Genomic DNA, 13,030 nt, shown 5'->3' on the forward strand with positions numbered 1-13,030 from the left:
AGAGAAAGCAGAGGGCTGGAAGCACCCAGCGCTGCAGGTAGCCCGACTCTGACCCTTTGCTGTCCAGGTAAGCCGTGGCCAGCGGCTGAAGACACAGGAACCCTCCCCCACTACCCTCCTGCAGCCTCTGCCCAATGCCTCTCCATATGGCAATCTGAACTTTAACCCACCCCAGAGAGACTTTGGCTGATTTGGGATGTTTGGTCTGAGCCATGAACCAGGGTTGGAACTACTTTCTGCCCTGGGTTCATAGCCATTGCCAGGGTGGGTAGCTGCCCATGTAGGTCTGGAGATGAGCTGTGGGCTGGGAAAGCTGCCCTGGGGTTGTGCCAGCTCTAGCAACAAACAAGGTGATCTTGAGAGAGCACCTTGTCTCTGGGCCTCAGTCTCCTGTCTATAGGATGGGTGTAGATTTGACAACGTGGTCTCTGAGTGTACTTTAAGCTCAACCCCGTGATGGCAAGAGGGCCTGAGGTTGGCCTGAGACAACTCAGTGTCCCATGACGTGCTGGTGCCACAGCCATTCTGACCTGTGGGCTTGCTCCCTGCACTCCCAGCTGTGCAGGGCACTGGCTCCCTCTGCTCAAACAGGAAGCCCCCAGACCCCAGCACCTTGCCACCTTGCCTCCTTCCACCCTCACAGTAGAAGCAGCCACAGCCATGGCGGGGATGAAGACGGCCTCTGGAGACTACATTGACTCATCCTGGGAGCTGCGTGTGTTTGTAGGAGAGGAGGATCCTGAGGCCGAGTCGGTTACCCTCCGGGTCACTGGGGAGTCACACATTGGTGGGGTGCTCCTGAAGATTGTGGAAGACATCAGTGAGTTCCCCACTGCCCCCAACTGCCAAACTCTAGGCACTTCCGGGCCATCCCTTCTGCTCAGCTCTTGATAATGGTGTCACAGTGACTAAGGCACCAGATTAATCATTTGGTTCCAAAAAAGACATTTCCCCAACTTCCCCTCCCACCCACCATCTTCCCTCCCTTCCTCCCACTCCAGCTGATTCTGCTGAGTCCCTGAGGATGAGACGGGGCCACAGTCCCCTGTTCATCCCCTTTTAGGGGCAGAAGGGGTGGCCTTGGCTGGGCTGAGCAAGGCAGAAGTCATGTTCCTGACGTCTGAGGGGTGTTCAGGGGCTTTTGGTGACCTTCTCCCTCCAGAGGAAGCTCTCAGGCAGGCTGGTGACAGGCCCAGCCTGGGTGGAAGGCCCTGCCCCCACAGGAAGTTACAGCAGGGCAGCCTGTGGTATCAGTCATGGGGAGTTGCAGGGCCAGTGACATGGGGGCTTCTCATCATCCTCCCCTGCCAGGGTGTGGACTGCCCCTTCCTGGGAGTGCAGCAGGAAGACTCTGATAGCCAGAGCCAGAAGGCAAGCCCATAAAAACCCAGCCTGAGTCTAGGCTGCCTGGGGTGGGGTGGGGAGGCTTCCTCAGACCCAGCCAACCCTCCACGTGCAGCCCTGGGGGAAGGCCAGTCTGTGGACAAGATGGGGCCCAGCCACCAGGCTGAGGCAGTGAAGGAAACTTCCAGAGGCCAAAGAGGCTGTGAAAGCAGAAGTGGGGAATGGGGGGGGGGACCCTCAGGAGACTGGGTATCAGGCTGAGCCTGAGAGGGGGATGAAGACATGAGGGCCCCCGGACATGCATGTGGAGGATGCAAGAGGCTGTGACGTGGAGTCAGACAGGCAAACCTGCTGCTCCAGCTCCTGCTGGGCCCCCACAGCAAGAGATTCCCTCCGCCTCCATCCACAGCAAGTCCCTTTGGTTCCTTGGCCTCCCCTCCCGCTTCTACTCCTAAGGGAGTCAGACATCTAGGCGCTTAGTTAAGCCGGCCCCTTGCCAGCCTTGGGGGGCAAGCTGCCCAGAAGAGCCGTTCTGGGGTCTAGAGCCAAGGATGGGGCTGCCTCCAGCCCAGGACTGGGAGATTTCCTAGAAGACATTTAACATGAGTCCTGAGAGGTGGCCACAGGAGAGTGGGGCATTGGGGTACTGTAAACTAGGGCCTCTTGGCTGGGGGGATGCCTGGAGGGTAGCAAAAAATGAAGCTTGGTGGCCCCCTGGCCAGCTCCACACACCCGTGAAGGGGTTTAGATGTCACCTTTGTGGGTGGAGAGTAGCCACCAAAGGGTCTTTGGCAGGAGGCTGTCATGCTGAGGCTCCCATGTGGGGAAGGTGCAGGGAGAAGACCCTGCAGAGGCTGTAGAGGCCTCCTGGAGAGATGGTGGGGGTCCTAAGGTCCGGCAGGGAGGGCTTGGCCCCTGTGGTTCAAGTGGCTAAGGTGCCAGCCATGTACACCTAAGGTGGCGGGTTCGAATCCAGCCGGGGCCCGCCAAACAACAATGACGGCTACAACCAAAAATAGCCGGGCATTGTGATGGGCACCTGTGGTCCCAGCTACTTGGGAGGCTGATGCAGGAGACTTGCTTGCTTGAGCCCAGGAGTTGGAGATTGCTGTGAGCTGTGATGCCACAGAACTCTACCCAGGGGGACAGCTTGAGGCTCTGTCAAAAAAAAAAAAAAAAAAAGGTCAGGCAGAGAGGATGGGAAGGAGGGTAGGTCTTGGAGGCAGAGGCTAAAGAGAAAGGGATGATGATGTTCAGGCTCGTGGTGGAGAGTCCTTGTCACCCAGCCCTGTGACATGGAGGAGCTGGAGAGGGGCAAGGTGGTGGCTCTGTGCAAAGCCAGTTTAAGCTGAGCACCTCAAAGCTGGGATTAGGCATCACCAAATTTTTGGTCCCTGTGCTGGGCACAGCACATGGCTGGGTGAGCAGAAGTTTCTGGAAGGCAGAAGCCAGTGGACATGCCTCAGCCAGAGGCATGTGGGTTGCTGGCCTGGATCAGAGGGCCACATGTGGGGGTTGGCAGAAGACAGTAACTGAAGCTGCAGAACAGGGAGACCCCACGGAGAGGGCATGGCCAAGGAGAGAGAAGAGGGTCCCATGCCAAACCTCAGAAAGGACAGGTGAGGGGCAGGTCAGGAAAGGGGGTCAAGGAGGACAAACGAAAAAGAGCAAAGAGTCTAGAGACGAAGGGGAAGTGGGCACCACAGAGCCAAGGACAGAGTGAGGGTACCAAGAGGGGAGGTCAGAAGAGAAGGAAGGCGGGGGAGGCTTTGGGGGCACTGGTGACACTAGGGGGACACGAGTGGGAGTTGGGAACAGGAATCAGACACTTCTCCAGAAAGGCTGGGAAGACTCAAGTAATAAGGGCTTTGTAAGGCCGGGTGAGGTGGCTCACGTCTGTAATCCTAGCCTTCTGGGAGGCCAAGGCAAGTAGATAGCTTTGGTTCACGAGTTCAAGATAAGCCTGAGCAAAAAGTGAGACCACATCTCTACTAAAAAAAAAAATAGGAAAAAAACTGAGGCAAGAGGATCACTTAAGCCGAAGAGTTGGAGGTTGCTATGAGCTGAGATGCCACGGCACTCTACCCAGGGCAACAGCTTGACTCTGTCTCAAAAAATAAAATAAGGGCTTTGTACACTCTGAGGCCAGGCACCTGCAGGGCCATCAGTCACCCTTTGTAGTGCTCATCTCCCACCAGTGCATGCTGCTGAAGAGAGCCCAGGAGGAGCCTTTGTGTCTTCCTCTTCTGTGTCCCCAATTCCTAGCTGGCTGATGAGGAACATATGTTTCTAACTGCTTGCTCATGGATTATGGGTGAGCAGAGCCACAAATGCTCTGCACTACCTTGTAGCAGACAGTGTTCTGTGTCCACGGGGGCAAAATAGTTATTACATCCTACACTGAGAAAAGGAAAACTGAGGCCCAGAGAGGGTAAGTGCCTTGCTTAAGATCACACAGCTAGTGATAAACAAATATTGAGAGAGTACCTACTGCTGCGTGTCAGGCACAGTGCCAGTCCCTGAGGACATACAATAGAAAGACAGACATGGTCTCTGCCTCCTGGAGCTTCTGGGAGTGCAAGAATGAGGCCATTAAACTAAAAACTCAGAAGGACAGAGGAGGCACTAACTGCTAGAGAGCAGGAGGTGGGGCACTGAGATTGGGACACCCAGGTTCTGGGTTGGGGGACTTCCCTGAGAAGTGATGTAGCTGCTGAGCCCAGAAGGATGAGTGATGTCCAGCCCAGAAAAGCCATTCTGCGGTCACCTTGGGGACTTGGGCAGGGGAGGGAGCGGCCAGCACAGGTTCCTGACCCTGGGCTTGTGGTCAGGGTTGGGGGCAGCAGGAGGAAGGCTGGGCAGGACTCTCCATGGCCGATGTGCACCGTCTGCCCCACAGATCGGAAGCAGGACTGGTCAGACCATGCCATCTGGTGGGAACAGAAAAGGCAATGGCTGCTGCAGACCCACTGGACGCTGGACAAGTATGGCATCCTGGCTGATGCCCGACTCTTCTTTGGACCCCAGCACCGGCCTGTGATCCTGCGGCTGCCCAATCGCCGTGCCCTGCGCCTCCGGGCCAGCTTCTCCCAGCCCCTCTTCCAGGCTGTGGCCGCCATCTGCCGCCTCCTCAGTGAGTTGCCTGGCTGGTCCCCTCCACTGGCCAAAAGGCTGCTGCAAGGGGGCAGGTCCCCGCCCTACCCAGGCCTGGCCATTGCCACATGGTCCTTGGTGTCTTGTTACCACCCTCTGGGATGGGGGAGACCCCAGGCAGGACCTTGACCCCCAGCCTTGCTGAGACCCCTGCTCTTCTCAGGCATCCGGCATCCTGAGGAGCTGTCCCTACTCCGGGCTCCGGAGAAGAAGAAGAAGAAGAAGGAGAAAGAGCAGGAGGAAGAGGTGTATGACTTGACCCAGGTGGTCCTGGCTGGGGGTGAGCACAGGCTGGGGCAGGTGGGGCCTGGGCAGGGCTGGGCCAGTTAGGCCCAGGCCTGGGGATGGGCCTGGTGACTCCCACCCTGCACTCCAGGCGTGGCACCTATGCTGTTCCGGGGGATGCCAGCTCACTTCTCAGACAGTGCACAGACTGAGGCCTGCTACCACATGCTGAGCCGGCCCCAGCCGCCGCCCGACCCCCTCCTGCTCCAGCACTTGCCCCGGCCCAGCTCCCTGGTGGACAAGACCCAGCTCCACAGCAGGTGTGCGGCAACCCTGCATCTGGGCTTCACACCCAGGGCCCACCCCACCCTGTGTCCTTGCATTCCCCGAAATCCACACTACCTGCCTCCAGGCCTTACCCATGCATGTGTTACCCCACCCCTGTGCAGCCCCCTACCCTAGCCCCCTGTCCACAGCAGAGCCCTGACTCCCACCTCTGCTGTGGCCCAGGTGGCTGGACTCCTCCCGGTGCCTCATGCAGCAGGGCGTCAGGGCCGGGGATGTGCTCTGGCTGCGCTTCAAGTACTACAGCTTCTTCGACTTGGATCCCAAGGTGGGCCGCGGTCAGGGAGAAATGGGGGTGTGAGGTCTGTGAGACATGGCACCTGGGTCAGAGGTCTGGGCTCTGGGATGAGTGACTTGTAGGGGTCTGTCCATCTGCACATTTGCCCGCCCATGCCTCTGTTTACTGACTGCACACAGTGCTTGGCAGACAAGAGACAAAAGTCTCAGGGCCTATTTCTCAAGGAACTGTAAGGGAGCAAATGACCACAGACTGGTGGAGACAGCAGTGGGTCCCCTTGGGAAGTATGGGGCTTGAGTGGGAGAGACACCAGCCTGCAAACTCAGGGAAGACTTCCCAGAGGAAGCAGCACTCGGACTTCAGGGACTGGGAGAGAAGGAGTCTTTGCAGGCCTGCCCCAGTCTGTCCTGTACACTCTCCCTCCCTGCCCACATTTTTTTTTTTTTTTTGAGACAGAGCCTCAAGCTGTCCCCCTGGGTAGAGTGCTGTGGCATTACAGCTCACAGCAACCTCCAACTCCTGGGCTCAAGCGAGTCTCCTGCCTCAGCCTCCCAAGTAGCTGGGACCACAGGTGCCCGCCACAACGCCCAGCTATTTTTTGGTTGCAGCTGTCATTGTTGTTTGGCGCGCCTCTGGGCTGGATTCGAACCTGCCACCTTAGGTGTATGTGGCTGGTGCCTTAGCCGATTGAGCCACAGGCGCCGAGCCCCTGCCCACATTCTTGATGGCTACTGGTGTGTTCCCTTGCATCCATCTCCAAAACTGCCCAGGAGCTCTCTCTACCTCTCTACCCCCTCACTGCAAAACTGGGCAGTTGTCTACAAAACACTTGCTCCCCAGAATTCTGCCTCCTGTTTGCAAGCTTTCTGTGGGTGCCCCTTGGTTCCTTCTTGCCCCCAGCTACATCTATTCTGGTCCCACATAGAAGTGCACCTGCTGAGGTGACTGTCGTGCAGTCCCTTCCCACCTACTTATGGCACAAACACAGCCGACTGCCCTCCCTCTGGAAATAGCTTCTCCTCACAGCCCTCAGGCTCTGCTATCTCTACTCTCTCTCAGGTATCCCCTCTCCCCAAGCTAAACTGCTCCACCCCAGCTCCTTACCTCCACTCAGCCCTCCTCCTGTCTCTGCCCTTTCTTCCAGTAATCTCCATTCTCCTAGACTTCAATACCCTCTGCAATCTCTTTTTTTTTTTTGAGTTTCAGTATGTTACCCTCGGTAGAGTGTCGTGGCATCATAGCTCACAGCAACCTCAAACTCTTGGGCTTAAGAGATTCTCTTGCCTCAGTCTCCCAAGTAGCTGGGATGACAGGTGCCTGCTATAATGCCCAGCTATTTTTTTGTTGTGGTTGTCATTGATGTTTAGCAGGCTGGGCCGGGTTCGAACCCACCAGCCTAATGTCTGGTGCATGTGGCCGGCACTCTAACCATGGAGCTACAGGCGCTAAGCCTGCAATCTCTTTATATGTCCCAGTGTGTCTGCTACAGTGCAGGTATCTCTCCCCTAAGCTCTGCACTCAGGGGCCTTGACTTAGAAGTGTGGTGGGGGCTACACCCCAAACTTCTCTTACCTGAATCAGATTCTTGATGGCCCAGCCTGCCCAGGGGATCCTCTTGCCATTCAGGGATTCAATGCAAAGGCCCTTAAGTAAAACCATTTGGGACCATGGACTTTCCCTCCCACCTGTCCCTCATCATGCCCAGTTAATCCTCCCTTGAACAAAAATCTCAAATCATCCATTTTCTTTGTGTCTTCATTTGTCCTGGTCCAAGCCACAGAACATTCTATAGTGGGTCTGTCTCTGCAGCCTTCTCCTCCTGGACCTCTCTCCCCTTGGCCTCCCCAGCCTTGGAATGGACATTAAAAAGGGGCCCCTGGCTTGGCACCCGTAGCTCAGTGGGTAGGGCGCCAGCCACACACACCCAAGCTGGCAGGTTCAAGCCTGGCCCGGGTCTGCTAAGCAACAATGACCAAAACAACTAAACAACTGTAACCAAAAACTAGGCAGGTGTCATGGAGAGCACCTGTAGTCCCAGCTACTCAGGAGGCTGATCCAAGAGAATCTCTTAAGCCCAAGAGTTTGAGATTGCTGTGAACTGTGACGACCTGGCACTCTGCCGAGGGCGATATAGTGAGACTCTGTCTCAAAAAAAAAAAAGGGACCCTGTGGCCCTACCATCCATGGCTCACAGGCCTGGCCTGCTTCCCCCCAGGTCACCTCCCTGTCCCAGCTCAGACTCACTTCCTCCTACACCATCTGCTCCTTCACGTCCTGTGTCACTTCCCCTCCTGGGGACTTTGTTCCCTCTGCCTCTCTTCCCACCTTTCTTCGGATTGAGTACTTTTTGTGATTCCATTTTATCTCCTTTACATTATCTTATTAGGTCTACTTTACTTTCATTTTTAGTGGTTGCTTTAGGGTTTATAGTACACATGCAAATTGCCATCAAGTTACATTTGAGGGCTTCTGCAGTCTAAGGATGTCACAAGAAGATACTTCCCTGTCCCCTCTCTGGTCTCTGTAATGTTTACTTCTAAGTGTGTCAAACCCACAATATATTTTCTGCATCATTGTTGCTGCTATTATTACTATGACAGCTTTACTGTGAAATCACTCACATACCATACAATCCACCCATTTAAAGTGCACAACTCAGCAGTTTTCAGTATAGTCCCAGAATTGGGCAACTATCAACCACAACACTTTACGATGTTTTCGTCACCCTAAAAGAAACCTCATACTCATTAGAAATCACTGCCATTTACCCTCAACCCCTCAGCCCCTGGCAGTTACTCATCTACTTTCCGTGTCTCAGGATTTGCCGATTCTAGACACTTCATCGTATAAACTGTCCTAAAACAGATGGCTTTCTTTTTTTTTGCTTGACAGAGCCTCAAGCTGTCCCCCTGGGTAGAGTGCCATGGCATCACAGCTCACAGCAACCTCCAACTCCTGGGCTCAAGCGAGTCTCCTGTCTCAGCCTCCCAAGTAGCTGGGACCACAGGCGCCCGCCACAACGCCTGGGCATTTTTTGGTTGCAGCCATCATTGTTGTTTGGCGGGCCCGGGCTGCGGATTCGAACCCGCCACCTTAGGTGTATGTGGCTGGCACCTTAGCCGCTTGAGCCACAGGCGCCGAGCCAACAGATGGCTTTCTTTCCTTTTTTCTTTATTTTTTGAGACAGTCTTGCTTTGTTGTCCCCGTAGAGTGCTGTACCATCATAGCTCACAGCAACCTCAAACTCCTGGGTTCAAACAATTCTCTTGCCTCAGCTTCCCAACTAGCTGGGATTATAGGTACCCACTACAACATCTGGCTATTTTTAGAGATGGGGTCTCACTCTTGCCCAGGCTTGCCTAGGCCTCACAGAAGTGCTAGGATTATAGGCTTGAGCCACCCCGCCTTTTTTTTCTTTCATTTATTTCGTTTATTTCTTTCTTTCTTTTCCTTCCTTCTTTCCTTCCTTCTCCCTCTCCTCCCCTCCCATCCCCTCCCCTCTCCACTCCCCTCCTTTCCTTTCCTTGACAGAGTCTTACTCTGTGACCCTGGGTGGAGTGCTGTGGTGTCATAGCTCACAACAACCTCAAACTCTTGGGCCCAAGTGATCCTCTTGAGTCAGCCTCTGAGTACCTGAGACTTCCGTGCCCACCATGAAGCCCAGATAATTTTTTTTTTTTTCTATTTTTAGTAGAGATGGGGTCTGGCCCTTGCTCTAGCTAGTCTTAAATTCCTGAGCTCAGGAGATCCACCTGCCTTGGCCTCCCAGAGTGCTTGGATTATAGATGTAATCCACCAGGCCTGGCCTTCAGCACAGTATTTTCAAGTTTCCCTCATGTTCAGGCACGTATACATGCTTCATTTCTTTTTATTGCTGAGTGATATTCCATAGTATGGCTATGGCACATTCTATTTATCCATCTGTCAGTTGATAGACATTTGGGTTTCCCCTCATTTTTGGCTATTATATATAACGTTTCTATGAATATACATGTACATGTTGAGTCATCATTATCATTAAATTTTTACTTTAACTAATCAATTATTTTTTATTAAACTTTTTATTTTGAGACAAGGCAGATTCATAGACAGTTGGAAGAAGCAATATACAGAGCTCCTAGATACCCAGATAATCTTAACCCCAGATCTCCCCAATAGTAACTTCACAACCACTATATTGACACTGATGTAGTCAATATACAGAACAGTTACAACAGCCAATTACCATTTATTGTGTGTTTGTTTATTTGTTTTGAGACAGGGTCTCCCTTTATTGCCTGGGCTAGAGTACAGTGACATTATCATATAGCTGACTGCAACCTCAAACTCCTGAGCTCAAGTGATCCTCCTGCCTTAGCCTCCCGACAGGCTGGGACTACAGATGTGCACCACCACACCCAGTTAATTTTTGTGTTTTTGTAGAGACAGTTCTTGTTACATTGCTCAAGATGGTCTCGAATTCCTAGCCTTAAGCAGTCCTCCCACTTTGGCCTCCCAAAGTGCTGAGATTACGGGCATGAACCACAATGTTTGGTTTAACTACTTTTCTTTTTTAAAATTTTTTGGCTGGGGCTAGGTTTGAACCTACCACCTCTGGCATATGGGGCCGGCGCCCTACTCCTTTGAGCCACAGGCACCGTCCTGGTGATAAATTCTTTCAGCTTTTGTATGTCTATATAATTTTTCTATGGCCTTTGACTTTGAAAGATATTTTTATAGGCTAGAGAATACTTGGTTGACGTTTTTTTCTTTCAGTACTTTAAAGATGTTGTTTTGTAGGCTTTTGGCTTATACTGCTTTCAATGACAGGTCTGCTGTCATTCGTTGTTCATCTGCTTATAAAATGTTTTTTTTTTTTTTCTGGCTGTATTTATACTTTTCTTTTCTTTTTTTTTTTTTTTGAGTCAGAATCTCACTATGTTGCCCTTGATAGAGTGCTGTGGTGTCACAGCTCATAGCAACCTCAAACTCTTGGGCTTAGGTGATTCTCTTGGCTCAGCCTTCCAAGTAGCTGGGACAACAGGCACCTGCCACAACACTTGGCTATTTTTGTTGTTGTTGTTGTAGTTGTCATTGTTGTTTAGCTGGCCCAGTCTAGGTTCGAACCCCCACCAGCCTTGGTGTATGTGGCTGGCGCCATAACCACTGTGCTATAGGCATCAAGCCAAGGGGCCATTATTTTTTCAAAGGTCTAGTCAGTGGTTCATGCCTATAATTCTAACATCTAACACTCTGGCAGCCGAGGGAGGCGGGAGGATCACTTGAGCTCAGGAGTTCAATACCAGCCTGAGAAAAGCAAGATGCCATCTCTACTAAAAATATTAATATTAGCCAGGCATTACAGTGGATACCTGTAGTCCCAGCCACTTGGGAAGCTGAGGCAGGAGGATTGCTTGAGTCCAGGAGTTTGAGGATGCTGTGGTATCTAGGTTGGGGCCGTGGTACTCCAGCCTAGGCAACAGAGTGAGATTCTGTCTCAAACAACAACAAAAAAATGTATATTTTTTCTAGCCCTGACCCCTTTGGTACTCAAATTACATGACTATTGGACTGCTTAAAATTGTCCCACAACTCACTAATACTGTGGACATTTTTATTCAGTCTTGCTTTTCTAAGTATTGCATTTCTTTTTCAGCTACTCCATAATTGATATGATATGTATTCCATTTTTGACAGTTTCTATAGCTATGTTTTCTTTTGCCAGGGCTGGTGCCACAGGCACTGCCCTCTTTTTTTTTTTTTTTTTTTTTTAGGGACAGAGTCTCACTTTGTCATCCTTGGTAGAGTGCCCTGGTGTCACAGCTCATAGCAACCTCCAACTCCTGGGCTTAGGTGATTCTCTTGCCTCAGCCTCCCAAGTAGCTGGGACCACAGGCACCCGCCACAATGCCCAGCTATTTTTTGTTGCAGTTTGGCCGGGGCCGGGCTCGAACCCACCATCCTCAGTATGTGGGGCCGGTGCCCTACTCACTGAGCCACAGGCGCCATCCTTTCTTTTTTTAAACAGAGTCTCACTTTGTCACTCATGGTACAGTGCCGTGGTGTCATAGCTCAGAGCAACCTCAAACTCTTGGGGTTAAGTGATCTCTTGCTTCAGCCTCCCAAGTAGCTAGAACTATAGGCACCTTGCCACAATGCTCGGCTATTTTTAGAGACAGAGTCTTGAACCTTGCTCAGGCTGGTCTTGAACTTGTGAGTTCAAGCAATCCATCTGCTTCAGCCTCCCAGAGTGCTAGGATTACAGGCATGAGCCACCACACCTGGTCTTTTTTGTTTGTTTGTTTTTGAGACAGAGTCTCACTCTGTGGCCCCAGGTAGAGTGCTGTTGTGGTCTCATACCTCACAGTAATCTCAGACTCTTGGGCTCAGTGGTCCTTTTGCCTCAGTCTCCCTAGCAGCTCCTGTCACCACAGATGCCAGTCACAACACTTGGCTATTTTTAGAGACGGGATCTTGCTCTTGCTCATGCTGGTCTAGAACTCCTGAGCTCAAGCAATCCGCCAGCCTTAGCCTTCCGAAGTGCTAGGATTATAGGTGTAAGCCACTGTGCCCAGGCTTTTCTTCTTCTTTTTTTTTTTTCTTGAGGCAGGATCTCACTCTGTTGCCTAGTTAGAGTGCAATGGCATCATCATAGCTCACAGCAAACTCAAACTCCTGGGCTCCTGGGCTCAAGTTATCTTCCTGCCTTAAAGAATCTGGGACTATGGGCATGAACCACCAGGCCTGGGGAAAATTTTTTTTTTTAGAGATAGAGTTGCACTAGGTTGCCCAGGCTGGTCTTAAATTCCTGGGTTCAAGCAAATCTCCAGGCTAGGCATCTCACAGTACTAGGATCACAGGACTAAGCCACTGTGCCCAACCATGCTGCTACTATATTTTCAAGTTTACTAATCTTCTCTTCTCCCAGATCTAATCTGTCATTCAGCTCAGACCTAAAAGTTTGATTTTGACCTTTTTATAGTTTCCTTGTCTCTGCTTAACATGCTTATGCTTTTTCTACCTTTTAGACATACAAGACACATAGGTATTAATAATAACTGTTCTTCATGTTTTTGTCCACTAATTCTATCATCTGTGTCATTTCTGAATCTATTTTTATTAACTATTTCCTCATTATGACTTGTGTTTCTCTGTTTTCATGCCTGGTAACTTTTTTTGGTTTTTTTTTGCGACAGTCTCACTTGATCACACTCAGTAGAGTGCCCTGGTGTCTTAGTTCCCAGCAACCTCCAACTCTTGGGCTGAGCGATCCTCTTGCCTCAGCCTCCCAAGTAGCTGGGATTACAGGTGCCTGCCACAACACTTAGCTATTTTTTTAGAGATGGGGTCTCGCTCTTGCTCAGGTTGGTTGTCAAACCTGTAAGCTCAGGCAGTCCACCCGCCTTAGCCTCCTAGAATGCTAAGATTACAGGCGTGAGCCACCATGACTGACTTCATGCCTGGTAACTTTTTTTTTTTTGGAGACACAGTCTATGTCACCCTTGGTAGGGTGCCATGGCATCACAGCTCACAACAACCTCAAATTGTTGGGCTTAAGCAATTGTCTTGTCTTAGCCTCCTACGTAGCTGGGACTCTAGGCATCCACCACAATGCCTGGCTATTTTTTGTTGCAGTTGTTTAGCTGGCCCAGGCTGGGTTTGAACCCACCACCCTCGGTATATGTGACTGGTGTCATAACCATTGTGCTATGGGGACCAAGCCAAATGCTTTTTTTTTTTTTTTTT

At 51.5% G+C, this 13,030-nt stretch overlaps 1 protein-coding gene across 2 annotated transcripts in view; it reads left to right on the top strand.

Annotated features, from left to right (window-relative positions):
- The window catches only part of FERMT3 (fermitin family member 3), a 27,993-nt gene continuing 14,963 nt past the window's right edge, over window positions 1-13,030 (top strand). Inside the window, exons 1-6 of one of the 2 annotated variants that reach the window (XM_012810732.2) lie at window positions 1-67; window positions 644-820; window positions 4,244-4,477; window positions 4,661-4,777; window positions 4,874-5,042; window positions 5,233-5,335. In XM_012810732.2, the coding sequence (XP_012666186.1) occupies window positions 661-820; window positions 4,244-4,477; window positions 4,661-4,777; window positions 4,874-5,042; window positions 5,233-5,335 (783 nt within the window). In that variant the 5' untranslated portion in view covers window positions 1-67; window positions 644-660. The remainder of the gene's footprint in view (window positions 68-643; window positions 821-4,243; window positions 4,478-4,660; window positions 4,778-4,873; window positions 5,043-5,232; window positions 5,336-13,030) is intronic. The other variant, XM_023518497.1, reaches the window with a different exon arrangement.

The sequence above is a fragment of the Otolemur garnettii genome, unplaced genomic scaffold (assembly GCF_000181295.1).
Source record: "Otolemur garnettii isolate 467f Iridium unplaced genomic scaffold, OtoGar3 scaffold00140, whole genome shotgun sequence".
Taxonomy (NCBI): Eukaryota; Metazoa; Chordata; class Mammalia; order Primates; family Galagidae; genus Otolemur; species Otolemur garnettii.